Raw genomic sequence first — 19783 nt, 5'->3', positions numbered from 1 at the left:
ACAACATCATCATCAATAAAATAGATTCTTCATAGATTAGAATCATTAGACATTATTTCCTTTTATGATTTGGTACAATATTCTTCCTTCAACATTATGAAAATTGCTAACATATCCAAATTCTAAGTGATATATAGCATAAATATGATAAGTGATTTTATTTATGATGCTCGTCATCATCCTTCAAGAACTGATTTTATTTATGATGCTCGTCATCATCCTTCACAAGTAATAGCATAAATTTTATTTATAAAATTCCACCACTGATAGAACCGACGGTGAGTCTCTACATGCAACATGAAATCCAGAAAATCCAGAATTCCTGCACAAGCTCTCAAATTCTTTCTCAGTTCTTTCCTTTCCACTTGTTACTAAAAACATGAGACTATCAGCAACACAAGTTTGCATAGAAATTTTGCTTGAATCCGGAACTTCTGGAATTATATAGTCTATAACAATCACCTTCCCATGTTGTGGCAAAGCTTTGTGGCAATTCCTTAAAAACTTTACACAGTCTTCGTCTAACCAATTGTGACATACAAGCTGAAATCACAAGATACAGAAAGAAAAAAAAATGTGATTAGTTACAACATTTTATGTTATTTGAATTGTTTTAAATTTATATTTGATTATTTGGCATAGCTCACTAACCTTAAGTAAAATGGCATCACCCTTGGGAACACTTTCAAACATATCTCCTTCAACATGTTCTATTCCTATTCATTAAAAAAAAATGTTAAGAATTTTTTATTCATGAAAATTAAAGACAATATCAAGAAATTAATTTATAATATTTTATATACTTTGTTCAATCAATTGAGTTAGATTCCTTAACGAATAAACTTAATATTTCAATTTTTTGGAACTCAATTGCTCCATCATTAATTAAAATACTATGTTACCTGGATGGGGTGGTGCATCTTGAATCACTTGAGGCAAATCAAAATTAATTCCTTTGATCGATGGGTAGTCAAAGATAATCTGTTTTAAGGTCTCACCAACTCCACCTCCAACATCAACCAGTGTTGATACTTGTTCAAATCCTTTGTATAGTTTAAGGAGCATTTTCATTGCAGGTGGACCAGTTTGAGCTAGCGCTTTGTTAAATAGTTTATTAAGTTCTTCGTCTGTCTTCATATATTGATAAGGAGGCATTCCATGGACATTTTGGAAATGGTCGTTGTTGTTAGGGTCCATAATTGCATCCTTTACATCCTTCCTATTTAATGTATTGAAAACAGAAAATAATTGGTAGGAATCTAAACTCTAGCTAGTGGACACTCAAAACTAAACTAAAATAAAATAGAAGAGCAGGTAGAGATAAAAGTAGATGAGTGATATGACAAGATTGGAAAAAAAATGATAAATATTAATGAGATATTTAAAGTAATAATATGTTCATACATTATTGCTGCTAAAAAAAGTCAATGAGACATGTTGTCCTTCGTGAAATAAGAGTCACAATTTGGTTGGATAAGGAAAATCTATTAGCAAAAAAAATTTAAAAAGGTGAAATAAATAATTTTTTCTCTCCAAAAATTAACATTAACTTGTGCCTTTTAACTTTTTATAAGTTGTTTCATATAACTTATTCATAAATTAAGATATATATAAGTTAATTTTATATCAATTTGATTCATCTTTTCTCTTTATTTCCTATGATTTTTTACCCTATAGTGAATACTTGTTAAGAAATTTATCTAACGTAAATAGCTTTAAGTAACAAGTAATAAGTAATATTGTTATTCCAATTTTTTTTTTACCATACTTTCTACAATAATGAGCAATACGAGGGAGTAATATAAAGAAAAATGTAAAAAAAAAACACGATGAATTTGAATTTTTTTAGTAAGAGAATAATATTACTCTTAGAGGAAATGCATGGTAGAGATATATAAAATGTATAGGATGATTAAAAAAGAAAAAAATAAGAATTTAATCTCTTTTATTAATAAAAATTAACACTTTAACAAATTAATATTTGTCTCTGAAAAAAAAAAGAAATAAATGCATGGTTACTTACAAGACGTGAAAATATCCACGATGAAATAAGCTTGAGAGAGGACCCAAAGAGCCTCCATCGTTGTCACACGCAAAGTATTGACCAATTGGTGAGAGAGCATAGAGTCTCTCTCTCACACCATCTTCATTGGTGCGAATGGAGCAATTGAGAAGAGAGTAACTTGCCAACACAGGCAATATGCGTTCAAGCCTATTAGCCAATTGAGGGTGTGGATTTGGAAGCAGCAAAGAAGCAATTTCCGAGGCTGACAAAGATGAACTCTCTGCCTTGGCTATGATATCAAACAAATTCAGATCAACAGCAGCGTTCAAGATTGCAGGGAAAATTCGGCTGAAGCATAGTGTCAAAGCTGAGAGGTAAGTGTCATCCCCCTTTGCTTCCTCTGTGGGAAGAACCTGATTTTGTTTCCAATTGCAAATATTGGAATTCATGATTCTTGCTTTGCTTTTGAATTTCTTTGTAAATTCACTTCTAATGATGTGTGCTTTCTTTGAGGTTTCGGTACTGTTTATATAGGCACAATTCACAAGACCGGTGCAAAGGTAAGGATTCTACTAATAAAACAAGTGTCTCTCATTACTTTATATAAAGTAAAAGAGGTTTTTTTTTTTTTGATGAGTGAGAAATAATTGGTGATTCTTAATCTAATGGATCAAAGATTAATCTTGTCTATGATATGTAATTATCATTGATGTAACACCCTAAAAATAATTCAATAATTATTTAGATAAGAATATCTAAATATCTCTTTTAGTAAGGGAAAAGATTATTAAATTATTTTAAAATATTAGATTGTTATTTTTTATTTTTAAAAGATGTTAGTATAATAATATATTAGATTAATTAAAATAATAGAAATAATAGATAAAGAAAGATCGATTAAACAAATTTCAAATTACTTACCATAATTCTTATGTAAGAATAAACAATTTTTTCTCTTAGAATCGCAAATTCTCTCTTAGTATCAGTGAATTGTTCAAGGATTGAAACAAATAAAGAAAACAGACAAATTCTTTAAAAGAGAATAAGAATAACAAAGAGTGAAAATTTCTTGTTTGAAGAAATGAGTAAAATAATTTTTTTCTAAACTTTCACAATATGAATTCCACAATATGTTTTCTTGATATTTTAATAAAGGATCATATAATTGATCTTGAAAATTTTAACATATAATATAAATCAAACATAAATTTTTGCTGTTAGATAGATCAATTATTCTCAAATACAATATAGTTTTACATATGACTCTACCAAAGTATATGACTCAATCAATAAAATAACTAACATAATCTTCTCTCATTTAAAATAAATAATCTCAAATTTATTTTTTAAGTCTCTCTTTAGGTCAATACTCAGTCGTCAGCATATAAATTATCCTTAGGAATAATGACTCTCTAGATAGTATAATTTTTTAATGATATTTGACATTGGCATAATTGACTACATGTGCGTTGGAATGGCATCATTGATGAGGTAGTTAATTTTGTGTGTTTATGAATTTTATATTTGAGTAGGTTTTTGACTAAAGTTTTTGGAAAAGTTGACAACTTGTCCTTTTGCAGTAGAATATATTTAAAGTTTTGAATTTCTTTCTTTGTTGAAGAGTTTTTTCAACATTAGTGAACTAACCACTGGAAAAAGTGGTGCCTTAAAATGAAGGGCATGCATGCCTTATGTCAAGTAAAGTTAAAACTTGAAATTTCTTGCTAGCTATCAATTAATATTCTATTTATCGATGTAAAGAAACGTTATATATCTTGGACACTTAATTAGTCCAGAAAATTGTTCAACGTTTGCGTCCCTAAAAATTTAGTTAACAAATAATATCATTAAATTTATTAATAATTTATATTATTTTTAAATCTTCTTTAAAGTTATTATTAAGACTCATCATCTTACTCTTTTTACTCCTTTAAATAAAATCTTACTCTTTTTACTTAATTACTCTCCACCTAATTAATTAATTAATTAATTAATTAATTAATTAACAAATGTGCATTAGTCCTATTATTCAATCTTAAAATCTTATTGCTTTATAATTAACAGTATTTATTGTAAAATAATTAAAGATATTTAAGTATAAAAAATTCACAGGGTAATTTGAAAATTAAAGTATCTTATAAAAAAAGATAAATAAATTTTAAAAATGTATTTCATATAGAAATGGAGATAATAAATCATAATGACACATACAGATATACAATAGAAAAACCACAAATTAATTTGACTAATAGCTGTTACGTCCTATAAAATTATAATTAATTTGAACTTTAATGGTCCAAAGTATATGCATTTAATAACAGTGTTAGGAAAGTCCTCAATTTACCAATACCATGTTCAATAAATTAAGATAGAGTCCAGTAAGCTAAGTGCTCTTTTGTTAATAAGTGATATGTTCTAACTTGTTATTATGTGTTAATTTTAATCAAATGCCGTCTATATATGTAGATAATAGAAGACGACGACTGAAGATGATGAGTATGGCGTCCACAAGAGCCACCGAGAACCAGTACGTAGATAAAATGCAATACATACATATGTCTAACTTGCTTAATTTGTTTGAAGTTCAATTTAGAAATTATTACCAGTTTGAGGCAGTAAAAACGGAGGCTTTACTTATTTCTTAATTACTTCTTAGATGTCTTGCGGAGATAGTTAAAAAGCGGTATGAAGAATCAGCGATTGCAATAGTTATAACTGTGCAACCTTATAAAAATAAAAAAGAATCAGAAATGTGGGAGATCATTTTGAATGATTAATTCAAAGAGTCTCAATTATTATTAGTCATATTTCTAAGGACTGTGAGAGCAAAGAACCCCTTTAAAAGTCAAAGAGAATCACACATGTGGTTGTTCTTTGAACTAATATTCAAAGAGAACTCTCAGTCATTATCCATGTTTCTAAAGTTGTGAGAGCAAAGACAACTTTGAAAATCAAAGTGAGTCATGTTTGGCGCACCTGCAGTTGAATTCACTGGATGCATTTGATGCCTGATGATTTTGGCTATAGACTATAGCTATTTTATAAGTCATTTTCACTTGCTTTTATTCCAGCAACACAGGCACTTCCAAAAGCCGTTTCCTTCCTTCTTTTAAGGTAATACTACACTAATACCCATTTTGAGAAATTATTGTTGATGGATTTTTATTTTCTTTTTTCTTTTTTATTTATTAGAAAATAGGTGTACAAGTAATATAAAATCCTTTTATGATTATTTGAAAAGACTTAGTTTTGTCCTGTTTTTCTTTACACTGACATCTAATAATATTTAATCGTTTAACCACATTGGCTTAAATTTATTTTAAAATACTGTCTGCATTACCCTTTTTCTCAAAAAAAAAAATAATGTGAAACTACGTTAAGGTACAGGCTAATTTACCAAACCTTTTTTTCATTGAGGCCTATTTACAAAAAAATTCAACAGTACCCATTTTTGGGGCTCAATCACAAAAACATAATATTCACGTCAGAGTCCAATGTAACCCGATTAATCTTAGCCAACTTCAGTTAGCCTATATTGGCGAATGGAACTCTGACAATGTCCAAATAAAATGATCACAAAAGCATTGGAGATATTACGGACGAAAAATTCTGATAGCTTTTGTAACCTGAAGCCGACAAAAGGGACACCTTGACACTGCAGAAGAACATCTACGACACAATACATGACCACAAGGAACTATAGTTATATCAACCTCTGAACTCAGACAAACCCGACAAACCCATGCTGCTTTTGCTGTATCAGCCTCTTTTGTTGCCTTTTCAACCCTTTCCTGTACAATGTATAATGATGATGTCATTCCAAACTTATCATAAAGATTAACTCTACCAGATATATGCATTACAAAGCATCAAGGAAGCTACTTCAATCATTACTCGTTTCTACACTTTAAAACTATCCCTAAAGCCTTAAACAACTGATATGCAATACCAAACTTATGCAATTTGGCTAGTGGATATCCAAATTGCCAATTAGAAACCTATTTTTAAGATATCTGAAACTCTGAATTTGAAATGCAGACCAAAACTTCAAATTTTCCATGTTTGATGTGTGGTAACTAACAACGGGCTTGTATATGCATGCTCAAACAAACTATAAACAGGTTTTCAAATGATTGGGAAATTAGAATGCCCACATGCAAAATTCCTATTCAGAAAGAAAAATATTAACACTTTGATTTACAGGGTAGAAAACAGAAACAGAAGAGCGGTGTAAAACTTCAATTATTCCAGGAATATCAATTGATTTAACGCATGGAATTGAAAGTTGAAACATCCATACAGATAACAGATTACAAGACAACGGAAGAGCCAATACCTAAAGAGTAACATGTGTCCGTACTCCCCTATTCATAACAGTATTACACAATGCTAAGAAACCATAGTACTAAAAATTAAAATCACCAACCTGTTCCAACACAAGAGCTGCCTGAGACTCTTTCAGATTTTCTTGCAAATTTATTGTTCTTTGAAATAGAGCCTGCTTTTCCACGTCCATTTTGATCCCAGCAGCAGAGAGTATTTCATTGACAGCCTGCACCAGTTCTGCAGCTGAAACTTTGCCAGACTGATCTCTCACAGGCTGCACCTATTTACACAAAGATACTTCTCATTCAGTTTAAGCACATCAACATGCAAGCAATACCAAATATAAAACAACATGAATATGTATTTTAAGAATGATTAAATAAATGGTAACAAGATATGCAACAGTTAAAGGAAGAAAGCCTTGAGCAAAATAGCTAACAATTGAAAAGGATTATATGCTTCTTGATTCTGTGACCTTAGCCTCAAACTAAAGAAAAATTTCTTAATTATGTGCTTTATGTTTCATCCCAACCTTAACAACTAAAAAAATCTCTCTCATTTGCTGATTCATATTGTTCATGTATGTTATTGGAAAGCACAGGATGGGTCACGAATTCCAATGCCATTGCCTGAAATGAATGCAAATTTGTGCTAAATAATACTTGTGATTAGTAACAAGTTCCAAGGGCTAAACCTGAGAGTAGCTTTCTCCCCTTCCTGAGCTCTCGGGGAAATCAACATGGGGCCTGTTACTGCCTAATACATGGCTTTCATGCACCAATGATTCTTTTAGGGGACTGCTTGCTGATACACTTTTAAATGAAAATACATGTGATGAAAGGAAACTTTGTGTATCCCCCGGGGAAACTTCAATTTTAAGTCTGTACAGAGCTTGACCTGCAGATGATCTTACATCTTCTGAAACCTTACCATATTTCAGTTTTTCACCATGTTGAGACCGCCAAGCCACTATTTCGCCAGAATAAAAGGGCCTCAATGGATGGAACTGCACAAGACGTGCATCTTGTGGCAATATTTCTTTGCCAACCATATTGCTGCTCCCATTTACGGGTTCAACTTCTTTCTTATCAGAGCAAAGTTTCAAAACATTAACAACTGCAATCTCAGATCCTTCAGGACAACCAAATAAAGACCCAATAGGCAATATGATAGGAGAGCCTAATATCTGGCTGACTATAATAGCAATGAGATCAAAAAGGGAAATATAAGTTGGTGGCTCAGCAACTAGAATACGGGATCTTGATTGGTTCATAAAATAAAGCGTTTGATGTGCAGAATCATTCTTCCACTCTGGGATTATGAAATCTTTGCCTGCACGTGTAACATCTACCAAATTGGGCAAGAGCAGAAATTTTGTTTTAAGAGACTTGACAAATTGAAGCTTTTCTGCAGTAGAGTTCAATAAGCATTCCATTGTGTCCAATGAAAAGCTATTGAATGCAGGAATGTAGCTGCCCATGCTATTAACAATAGTCCAGACAGCAGTTTGAAGAGACTTGCTTGATAACTTCTGTTTGATGGTCACTAGTGAAACAGACCCCAGAGAACCTAAAGTCTGTAGTGTGTGATTCTCATCCAGTTCCTAAAAGCCCAGACAGAAACATCCCAGTAAGTAAAAGCCTTATGCAGATAAAACTTAGATAAAAACAAATACAAAAATGTATCTAAAATCTACCTCTAAGACAATGTCAGACAACTTTTTTATGCAAAGCATAATACAGACTCCCTCTGGAAGATCTGCATGGACAAATCTAATTCTGGAAGTATCAATACATTTGACATATCGAGAACCATAAGAATCAACATAGACACAGGACGCTGAATGAACTAGTCTGCAGCCATCATCAGGAACTATGGCTTCTGATTTCCAGTTTAACCCATCTAATGTGTTCCCCTCGACAATCTGATCACAAATGAAATTCAAAATTTCCATCACTGCACGGAGCTCATTGGGATTTAGTCGCTGATATCCACAAGCTTTCTGAAGATTTAATAGAAGACCCTTTGCAGCAGAAAGTGTTAGCATGTCCTGAAGTCCCAAATCTTTAAGAATCTTTACAAATGGGAGATATACAGTAGGAAGTTCAAAAGCAAATGGAGACAAATTAATCATCAAACGAGCAAAAAGAGCATCAGCAGCCACAAGGCGCGTTCCGTTTGCAACAGGCAGGAAGGCCACTTTGTGTAGCTCTGCCACATCTGGAAAAGAAAAAGTGGTTAGAAATTCATCAACAAAATGCATATACCATCTTTTATGCTTTTATACATGGTATGTCTCTATAATCTGTATCAACAACCTAAGCAAAAGTGCTTAATCAACTCAACAGAAAATAACTGGAGGTCCACAGACAGATGCTGCCCAAGTGGTCCCTGTTTAGTAATTGTGGGAGCAGTGACAGACCTATCATTTCGGTAAGGAGAATAAAAAACTTGTCAAAAAAAAATATAAGCCACACTCTTTCTTTGAAATCTTTGGTAGCAACAGACATTTTTTTCTCCTAATCTCCTTAACTCTTAGCTTAAATGGAAAAACATCAGAATAGTGAAGCACCTGATGAAGAAAGTGAACTCCAAACTTTGTCTAAATATTTCAAAATCTCGCAGGTACATTCCTCAATGTTCATTCCTGAAGCAATGGGCCAATGAGCAAGAGTATCTTCCCCTCCATTTCTCCCAATTACCTAGGGAAAAACAAAACTAGCATAAAATACATGTAGGAAAGTAATATATAGATATAAAAAGTAAACCAAAAGTATCGTTTTTACTTGCAAGTGCTTCAAAACTGTACAAAAAGGAGGAGGACTCTGTAGATGCAGAGGTCCCCATGAATACTCTGGAGGAACAGTGTGTTGTTTGGATAGAATGGGAGCACAACTCCAAGCTAGAGGCCAATCTTTAGACAAAATAGCTTCATTATATGAAGCAAGCACCCTCTTGCAACCAACACTAGGAAACCCCAGTTCAGCAGGTACACATGCAATATTGCCAAGAAGATCACAGAAGTTGTTGCTAAAGAAAAGAGCAAAGTTGGAGAAAACAAACTCAACTACAGATCCTCCTAATGCCCACACTTCAGGCGAAACTTCAGAACAAGTGTTGATTGTGTCTGCCTCAAAATCATCCAAATCTCCTGTTTTCATGCACTCAATTCCAAGAAACTCAACTCTTTTGGCGCATTCAATTATTACCTCTACTTCAGTAGCAGTTCGAAGCCCAAGCTTCCTTAGTATTCGAAGCCATCCATCTGTACTGAACCTTTCTCCAGGAAATTTTCTTCTCTCACCAAAGAATATAGAAATTAATATAGCATCACCAGGATCAAATAAATCCGTGGGCTTCAACAGATCTGTTGAAAACTCATCAGAATTTCTGACAAATTTAGTCTCTTTCAAAGCTTCAGCCACAGATTGATCTGATTGAAGATCATGCCAATTTTTAAAAATGTATATTAATATTTCCTCCTGTTCATTCTGAGGTTTCCCCTCAAAGCCAGGCAAGCCAAAGCGTACTAAGATCTGTTGATCATGCAACTCCAGCACACCAAGGGATCGAAGAAATGAACTTTCATTTGAATCAATGGCATAAGAAAGACAACGTTCATCATATGGTTTTAGAAATGAATTTGAAGGAATCATACACTGATCTTGACCTCGCAACTTAGTATAAGAACCAACAACTGTTTTATATATAGGGAGAGAACGCAAAACTTCAATTTCTTCACGTGCATAGTGACAGTCATTGGAGAAAAATTCATCAGAAAAAAGTGAAAAAAGTGCATCACAATTTGAAGTTGAGAGATTAGTAGGTTCAGTAAAATACCCAGCTTGCTTAGCTGCCACAAGTTTGGATGCAATAACATGGCCGAGTGATCGACCAGGCATAGAAAAACAACTGTTTGAAGCAACACAGTCTATGAATGCCTCATCAAATATGGGTATGTTACACTGGTTTAACATGGGAAACAACCAGGAATAACTGGTTTTGAATCTTTCAAAAGCTGAAATGTAGGACTCAGCTAACTCAGCTTCAGAAGTATTACCCCTTGACACCCTAACCCCACTCTCATAACTTCCAGCAGATTCTCTTTCTGAAATCCCACTTGTCGATGTTGGGTACTCCAAAAGAGGAGGAATGAATACCAGATGGCATTCTCTTACACGGCACAAGACTGGCCTACCAAGAAAAGCAGGAATTAGGGGCCAATCAGAGAAAAGGGATAATTCTTCCTGTGAGCCCCTAAAACTTTTCCAGAATATTCTAATCCATTCAGGGGAAGGGCCACCTTGACTACCAGAACTAGGAAGTTTCTCCCATGAAAGCCATGGAGCCATATTTGATCCCATTACATGGTTCACCCAATCTTCATGGAAAATTAGTTTCATATGATTGGCCAGTAGATTAAGAGAGAAATTCCGCAGTTTCAATAGTGATTGAAGGGAAAAATTAGAAAAAATGTCACCTAAGAGAGGCCTGTCTAAAATTTTAGGATGAATAAATTTTTCTCCCAAGGGAACCATTAATGACTGTTGCTCTTTATTCCCAATCCAAAGTTCAGAAAAGCCCAATTTTTTTAAATGGCTAGTTGCAGTTGGAAATGGTAAGCCTTTGAGTTCTGCAGCAATTGATATGAACTTCTGGTCCCGAATTTGATCTATGCCTGCCGCATTGTAAGCCACAGGTGTTCCTGCTCTACCCATATCTTCAACAACACCCCGACCAAAATCAAATAGAGCCTTCCCCAAACTTGTCATCATTTCCAATGCATCTCCAGAACTGGCTGATCCCCGAGTGGCCATGCCAGTGGAGCCGTGGATATTAGACCCCATCTGAGAAGAAGTGATTCCGTTATCAGTCTCCCGACAGAAAACATTGGCACTAGCAGGATCATTATCTCTGGCAGAGCTGGATGACTCTGCTAGCTGAAAATCAGACAAGCAATATTCAAGAACATCTATATACATGTCAACTGATCGCAGAGCAATTGGTTTTGAAGAGACTTTTAGGAGATCCCGAACCATTTTAGGTCTAATTTCTCGCACTGAAAAACCCACAGCTAGGATTTCAGTCACCAATTCCCATGGTACTGAAAATACAGGATAATGCTCCTTTACAAAGCTGCAAACAGTAGCTGGAAGTAAATTACCAAGCAACCCATTCCCTGGCTGTGAAAGAAACATACCTTCTTCAGCCTTGACCAAAGTTCCTGAGTACAGCTGCCATACTGGAAGGTCAACAATACGAGAATAAAATGGATGTATTACCCGATCTTTAAGGCATTCCCAGTCAGCTTTAAGAACAACTGCTGTTGTACTTGGATGGTTGTTATCGTGATTACCAAGTTGGTCGCTCAGAACATGCCTCTCACAAGAACGGGGCCAGAAGGAGTAGATTTTATCTCCATAAGCCTTCAAAGAGAGACTGATTGCAGAACAGACACTAGAATCAATTATAGAACTTGGAATATCTCTTCTTAGCTTTTGAATCTCCAAAACCATTTCAACATAGGAATCACGTACACAAGACATCACCTCTCTGTTCCAAGATTCAATTAATTGATTTCCAGCATCAAAGTGTCCCTCGGCTAAAGTCCCTCTGTCTTGGTATTTAAAGAGATAACGGCCTCTATTGTGACACACAAGGAAACAACCTAAGACAGTAATAGGCATGTTTATACAACCAGACATAGGAAGAGGGGCCATAATTGAGCTCCTTGAGTAAACATTGGCATGATGACCATTGCTGGATATAAGTGCTGCTATTCCAGCAACAGGAGTCAAGTCGTACGCAAGATACCGCCTGAGCAGAAAATTTGGAAGTTTGATCAATATTATCAAACAAATTAGTTCAGATTAAAAAATTTCATGAGATAAACATAATACGGAACAAAAAACATTAATCATCTTTATTCTCAATCGATTTTAAAGATAAACTAATACTTGTTTACCCTCCTTCCAACTTTAATTGAAAAATAAGAATAAAAAATTAAAAACTAAAAATATTCCAGTATGAAGAACCCTTGCTTAAGATCAAGACAAAGGAGCAATGCCCAAAGCCAAGGAAATTTTCCAAGAAATAAACCCAAGTATGGAAAATACCATCCACATTCATAAACTTCTCACTCTTTTCTTATTAATGGTTATTTTATATTTTAGAAAGAGAAAGTGCTTGATGCATCCTTAAACTGAGCCATCAATAAGTGAAAAGGTCTTCAAATTAAGTTAATAAAAGGAAAACAACAACCAAGTTATTGCAAAACATTGACACAGACTAAAGAATGTCATTGTGCTTTATAGTTATTGCAAGACATCAACATGACCTTTTGACATCCTTGCAATTTGAACATAAATACCACATGATATCCACTACATTCTTCAAATAATCGTACCTATCAAGAGCCATATTTCTTGTTTGCCCAGAACCCAGGCTGAGTGCCACAAGCCATCTATCAATGACTGTAGTTCCTTCTGAATATAAATTCACATCAATTGCGTGCATCTTTATCACAGCATTGGAGCTGCTAAATATTCTTGATAATTGAAAATTTCTCCATTTCTTTTCAGAAAATGGATTCCTCAAAATAGAAGATGATGGATCAATGCTTATTGAAAAATTCTTGCTTGGATGAGAATGTCCTTCTTCCCATGTTGATATGGATACCTAGAAGGAATGACAATTTCACTCTGGCTCAAAATAGATTTATGAAAGCATTCCAGACAAGAGTTCTCTCATGTGGTAGCAGTAACAAACAAGACATATTAAGTATACAGGAGTTTTCTATGAATAATTTTTCTATTAATAATAGATAATAGAGCAAATTAAATAATAGAGATAAGCTATCCACATATATACATAGACACATACACACCCACACACACACCAAGAATCATAATTAGTCCTTGACTATTTCCCCCCTAAAAAATAGTTTGCAGTTAATTAGCCTTTTAATTAGTACTTGATTAGCTCTGTACTCAATGCATTATGGTAATAGAATTCAGAGGATTAGAGAGAGGGAGAGGAGAGAGAACACTGAACTGTAATTTTTAACTAGAAGAAATGTACCAGATAGGGTGACCTTATATATCTGAACTGTATGACTCATTGCTGATTCAGCAACTAACAAACTAACTGACAGGTAACTAGCTCTGTAACAGAAAAATCTAAAGGAAATTACAGTGAAATGACAATGTAATGTAAATGCACATATTTGTTGGAAAAAACCCAAGTCCCACATCGGCTAAAAATAAAGCCGAGTTAGAATATATAAGTGAGGGACAACCCTCACCCCTTGAGCTAACTTTTGGGGTTGAGTTAGGCCTAAAACTCACATTCTTAAGATTCTAAGATGGTATAAGAGCATATTCAAGATTAATCCAAAGGGCCACCCACCATTGTTATTCACGCACCAAAAAGTCCAAGAAGTGATAGGGCGTGAGGGTGTGTATTGGAAAAAACCCAAGTCCCATATTCAAGATTAATAAAAAAAAGGGTCACCTACCATTGTTGTTCACGCACCAAGCCTAAGAAGTGCTGGGCGTGAGGGGGTGTGTTGGGAAAAACCCAAGTCCCACATCAACTAAAAATAAAGCCGAGTTAGAATATATAAGTGAGAGGCAACCCTGAATGTTGTACACAATACACACATTTCTCTCAAATATCGGATAAAACAGTCCCCAGGTCTGACTAGTCCTAAATAAATTGTTTAACCAGCTATAAAAGGATAAACAGTGGATGAGGACATTTATATGGAAGGAAAACCCTAGCTGGAACCTGGCAGGTTGGTGATGCTTTTCTCTTGGGTCTGATGTCTAAGGAACCTAAGTTAAGATGCCTGATTACATTTCCTTTTTCATCTTATGACTCTAATTTTCTAAGTTTAATCAACAACCATACTCATCCCCAGAAGAAAGCATTAGATTTTCACCACATCAAATCCCCAGCATTTCTTGCTTGAATTTGCCACAACCTAATCAAGCATGCATGGCTCACATCCCATAACCCTCAACAACTCAACCAAATACTTTCAAACCAACCTTTCCCCCACATATCCCATATGAACATTCAATTCCCTGAGTTCTATTCTAAATCCCAAAGAAAACCTAATTTCAATCTGTTAAATCCCAATTTTTTTCTGTAATGCTGCATCAATCTACAAATGAACAATAGTAAACTTACCTGTAAAACCGACTTCAAAAACAGAAGTGCTCTAGATCCATGCTCCATAAATATGTCAGTAATATGCTTTATTCTGTTTGATCCAAGGTCAGGTTCAACCTTCAAGCAATCAGATGACAGAGGCATGCGAATAATGGTAGAATCAGCTAACGACCATAAGTCATTCCGATCAATGAGCATTGGACTGAATTGATCACAAAATCGTTGTGTCAGATCAGTACCTGAAACCTCAAGAATAAAAAACTTCATGTTCTACAATTTTATCAGAAATTGACTGTTAGATTTCAAAAATCAAAACTGATAAATATTTATTTTGAAATTAAAAAATAAAATAAAAGAATAGTTATGCACTTTTATTTTATAAAATAAAATACTTCTTAGAAGGAAAAAACACAAAAGTATAGATAACCTCCAAGAAACACAACAAAAATACATACTAAAATAAGCTTATAAACAACCATTAACTAACCACCACAAAAAGCATCAACGGATTTTACTTACAAAAAGATGTTCTTGAAAATTTATTTCCAATTTAGGAATAATTAACAATTCCAATGACTATGTCAATAACCAGTTATTCATTAACCACTGAACATCAAAAACAAATTGAGTGATTAATTAATTCCAAAACTGAAAATAATTTTACCAAGAATTTTTTTTTCATTTTATGTATGTTTCCTAGAAAATAAAGTATAAATTTTGAGGATTATGATGAATTTGGACAGAAGGGTAAGAGAAAGCAAGATATTCTAATAATCATTACTGTTAGTCTTGCACTCTTTCTTTCTTCTGACTCGGCAGTGTTATTGGGCTAATATTGTACTAATTGTACAACTTTACTTGTTTTAAAATTTCAGTAGAAAAGTACACACAATATCGGTGCCCTACTATTCTTAGGGCCACTACTCCCTATCATCTCACATTGTGCAATGTCTGCTAGACATCAACCTAGAATACTTACAGTACAGTGACATAAAATAAGAAACTCTTGCATTAATTTGGTTGAGGAATACACAGTATACCTATCAAAGAAAACATCTTTGCTGATGGGGCATTAGTTGAAGGCGCACCAAGTACCAAACCACGAGGATCAAACATATAAAAGTAACCACCAGAAATGACTGAAAGAAGGTCACATATGGAATAGCAGCAAACCAATCCCAAACCATAGTTAATTGTGTTGCCACGTAATCGCCATGGAGGACGGAGCTGGAAATTACTAAATTCCTCTCGACTCAAACAGGCACATTCAAAGATTGCTACAAGGGCAGGCCCTTGGAATTCACCTGTATAAAGAAATCATGCCGTGTTAATAGCAATTTAGAAAATTTATCCAAAACAGTTGAACACGATATGTTCATTTCACACCAAACAAACAGCATAAACTTTGAAATGCTCACGGCTGCAAACTAATTTCAGGTATTCCATGAGTTCAGCTTGCCAACACTGGCACTCAATGATGTTCAAAATATCTTTGTAAGAAAAGGATGAGCATAAACAAGATTACAAGATGCATAAACAAGATTACAAGATGCATCAAGCACATTAATAACTGTCGCTCTGTTGAAACAAATGCCTCTACATATACCTTAACAGAAATATGCAAATTTGTTAAGTAACTAAAAATTACCTAAATTGTGCTGCAGCAAGGATTGGCGAGGATGTTCCCTCTTATCATAAATCAGGTGTAATCTCTTGGCTTTGCAGCAATCTGCCAACTCAAGAAGGTCAAACAACAAAAACTCATTGTCTCCATACTGGGCCAAAAGTTCATTTACTTTATTGTAGTCCATGCATGGCAGATCTTTAGTCAAATCATCACTGACTAAAGAGAGGCATCGAACTGACTGAACTCCCAGTATGTCTGCCAAATCATTGCTTATAATTGGATGCACAAAATGTCTCCCAATAAGAGAGTTGTTTTCCAGCCAAGGTGCATCATTATATACAAGATCACCTGCTTGCATCAGAACTCCAAAATCATTAGGAATCAACAAGGGACTATCAAAAGGCTCAAAAAGTGGCTTCTCCTGGCAACATTCTGCTATGGCTTCAAGGACACGATGGACAAAATTTAACTGATCAGTAGACAGAGGAACCCCATGCACATCATTCTGCAATCTTTGTAATACATGAAGATAGTCTGAAATACCAAAACTCAATCTAACACCTAACTTTATCAACAAATCTTTATACTCTGACAGTTCAGATGGAACAACAAACAAATAAGGCGTAAATTTTACAGGTGAATCAAATGCAAGTGCATTTGGTAATACAAAATCATCACCAATCCAAACCCATGAAACACCATTCAACCCTGTTTTCAGTTTATTGAAATCATCAGTATTAATATATTCTTGCAATTTTGAATAAAGGCAAGGTATTTCCTTTTGCAACTGAGCATCAAAATCAAGATCCAGCAGTGAATGTATCTTAAGCTGTTGGTAGGACTTAGATAGCTCAAATAACTGTCTTGTTAAAACACCTACATTTGGGCAATCCATCCACCCAAGTTTAGTTTGTAGATATGTTGTGTCACATTCACCATCTAAAATGAACATTGAGGAAGATACCATCCACATCTGTGATTTAGGCCTCACACTAGTGGGAGGTGCTACTACTTGGTTATTGGATTTTAACCATGGAAGTCCCCTAACAGCTGGATCAGGAATTACTGGACACCAAGAGATTAGCTTCAATTCAGACCAAAATTCTTCTTCTACCATATCACAAGTTGAGCTGCTTAAAAATGAATCAATATCAGTTAGGGAGGTCTCATCTTTAGGAAACCCATCATATAGAAAAGCATCATCCATTATGCTGCTACTTCCCAAAGCCACACCACCCTGTTGATCACCATTATTGCTTTCTCTTTTATTTGAGAGCTTAAATGCTAGTGTATCTAAAAGATCCAGTAATTCTCCACCATGCTTGGAGGCATCAGTGTCCCCAGAATCATGCAACAGGCTGACTGATCTAGCACAATCAAGCATACCAGTAAATCCCAGAGTTGTCCTAAGTCCAAGGCAAACTAAAGTATCCAAAATTTCAGGATCTAAGAATTTGTCAGAAGGAAAGAAAACATTCCCATGCAGCATCTTTTTGAGATGAGGAACCCGAGGATCATAAAGCCTGCAATAACATTCAAGTCAGCAATCCAAATGTCAGATTCTAAGCAAGTAAAATACTTAATTGTTGAGAGGGTTTACTGTATGTGTTGTGTGTCTTGGATGATCACTTAGTCTTTATTTATAATAGGCAAATAGAATCACTATTAGAGTATACTTACTCTGTCAAGTGTTTTTACTTTTGTATTTTTGTTTTCTATTATCTGTGAGCTGTCAGTTAACTCATAGTTTGTTATAGCTCTAACCAGAGTGTCTTGGATGACCACTTAGTCTTTATTTATAATAAGCAAATAGAATCACTATTAGAGTATACTTACTCCATCAAGTGTTTTTACTTTGTGTATTTTTGTTTCCTATTATCTGTGAGCTGTCAGTTAACTCATAGTTTGTTATAGCTCTAACCAGTTAGTTTGTAACAGATAGGGCTAGTTTACAGTTAGACTTCAAGTCTCTCTCTATATATAGAGCTGACTCTATTCCTTCTAACCTGCCTTTTCATTTTCTGATCAATGAGAAATCAGAGTTTCCCAAACTCTATTATGGTATCACAGAGTGCTAGGTAGCAATCCACGCCATAGATTTTTTCATTTTTTCTCGATCTTTGATTGTTTTCTTCTTCTTCTTTGCTTCGATCCTAGATCACTTTTTCCCTCCTCCACCACCAGCTTCTGCCGAGCTATGTTGATTTTCGCCGATCTACACAGTAATGGTTACACCTGCTTCCGCTGATGATGGAGGTGGTGATCCTCCACCGAACGGAGTTCTAGTGCCGCCTTATCAGAGTTCGGTCATAACAGAAAAGCTCGGCTTCGTCAATTATCTCTTTTGGAAATCACAGGTTTTGCCTGTGATTTGTGGACACTATCTTCATCACTTCATTGCGAACTTGCAGATTCCGGAGAGGTTTGCAACTCTTGAAGATCGTGACTTTGGTTGTGTCACTCCTGCGTATTGAGGGGACAGGTTTAGAAAAAACAATGGTTAAAGAGGTGGAGATAGGTAAGGGTGTTGGTGAAGCTGGAGAGGAAGGTGAAGAAGAAAACAATTTAGGATAGGAAAACTGCTGTTCATTAAAGAGAACATCTTTGGAGATAAAAATACGACCAGAGGGAGACATACACTTGTACCCTTTAATACTGGTGGAATATCCAAGGAAGACACACTCAGTGGAGCGAAATTCAAGCTTGTGAGAGTGATAAGGATGCAGAAAAGGATAGCAAGCTCTGCCAAAGACTTTAAGGAATGTGTAATCAGGAAAAGTATTGAACAAAACAAAACATCATAAGGTGTGTAAAAATTAAGAGGAGCAGAGGGTAGACGATTAATCAAATAAACTGCAGTAACAAAAGCATGGTCCCAAAAACTTAAAGGAAGGGAAGCATGACTCAGCAAGGATAAACCAAGTTCAACAATGTGTCTGTGTTCAACTACACGGTTTTGGTATTGGATGGGTGTGAGGACAAGAAGCCTATGAAGAATGCCCACTTCATTAAGATAAGGTACGAAACTCTCCTTCCCCCCCACCCCCCAAAAAAAATAAAAATTTGAAGAGCCTTAATATGCCTATCAAATTGCAATTCAACCATTGATTTAAACTGTTTGAATACAATAAAGGCATCATATTTACTTTTATGCCAGCTTAGCTTTTGGGTCCATATGTGAGTATTGTACTTGGTTAAGTGAAGTTAGTTAGTCAGCTGGCAACTAACTGATTAGAAGCTTGCTGTGTAAGCCTTAGAAACTTGCTCTACAAGTCTGTGTTACTTGCTCTGCAAGTCTCACAGGTTTATATTTTTTTTTTTTTGATCAGCCAAAATAAGTATATATATATTAGCAAAGTACCAGAGGTACTAGAATTACAAGCTAAGATTCTAGTCTAGTTCAGCACCATAACAATTTGGTTGCAGACCAGAATAAGTTTCATATTATAAGACTAATACAATTATTGAACCTAGATTCAAATCCTCATCTGCGGAAGAATCCTTCAGATAGATTTGATGACCACTGATTATAATGGGTTGTGAAATCCTTCTCAAAATTTTTGAGCCAAGTCCATAACAGAAATACTGCATCATCCACCACTTTATTTGCGTTGAAGGCAGAATTGGAGAAAACTATACTATTTCTGTGC

At 34.8% G+C, this 19783-nt stretch overlaps 2 protein-coding genes and 1 long non-coding RNA gene across 3 annotated transcripts in view; 1 reads left to right on the top strand and 2 right to left on the bottom strand.

The window, feature by feature from the left end:
- Nucleotides 1-6: 6 nt before the first annotated feature.
- Nucleotides 7-2578, bottom strand: LOC114401606 (isoliquiritigenin 2'-O-methyltransferase-like). The gene is made up of 4 exons (XM_028364160.1): nt 2024-2578; nt 903-1219; nt 652-716; nt 7-543 (listed from the first exon to the last, which is right to left on the bottom strand). The coding sequence occupies exons 1-4, from the start codon at nt 2452-2454 to the stop codon at nt 244-246; spliced, it is 1113 nt and encodes a 370-aa protein (XP_028219961.1). The 5' UTR covers nt 2455-2578; the 3' UTR covers nt 7-243.
- On the top strand, nt 2456-13007 carry LOC114401607. Its single transcript, XR_003664308.1, has 4 exons — nt 2456-2565; nt 4472-4532; nt 5077-5119; nt 12913-13007. It is a non-coding gene; the product is annotated as an uncharacterized LOC114401607 (long non-coding RNA).
- Nucleotides 5386-19783, bottom strand: part of LOC114401605 (sacsin-like) — a 35676-nt gene continuing 21278 nt past the window's right edge. Inside the window, exons 4-13 of the mRNA XM_028364159.1 lie at nt 16155-17656; nt 15547-15810; nt 14525-14745; nt 12738-13009; nt 9118-12148; nt 8904-9033; nt 8028-8551; nt 7026-7934; nt 6432-6611; nt 5386-5796 (exon numbers count right to left, since the gene is read on the bottom strand). Of these exons, the coding sequence (XP_028219960.1) occupies nt 5599-5796; nt 6432-6611; nt 7026-7934; nt 8028-8551; nt 8904-9033; nt 9118-12148; nt 12738-13009; nt 14525-14745; nt 15547-15810; nt 16155-17656 (7231 nt within the window). The 3' untranslated portion in view covers nt 5386-5598. The remainder of the gene's footprint in view (nt 5797-6431; nt 6612-7025; nt 7935-8027; nt 8552-8903; nt 9034-9117; nt 12149-12737; nt 13010-14524; nt 14746-15546; nt 15811-16154; nt 17657-19783) is intronic.

Source organism: Glycine soja, chromosome 20, assembly GCF_004193775.1.
Source record: "Glycine soja cultivar W05 chromosome 20, ASM419377v2, whole genome shotgun sequence".
Taxonomy (NCBI): Eukaryota; Viridiplantae; Streptophyta; class Magnoliopsida; order Fabales; family Fabaceae; genus Glycine; species Glycine soja.
Note: the sequence above shows the minus strand (reverse complement) of the source record. Positions and strands in the feature narration are given on the sequence as shown.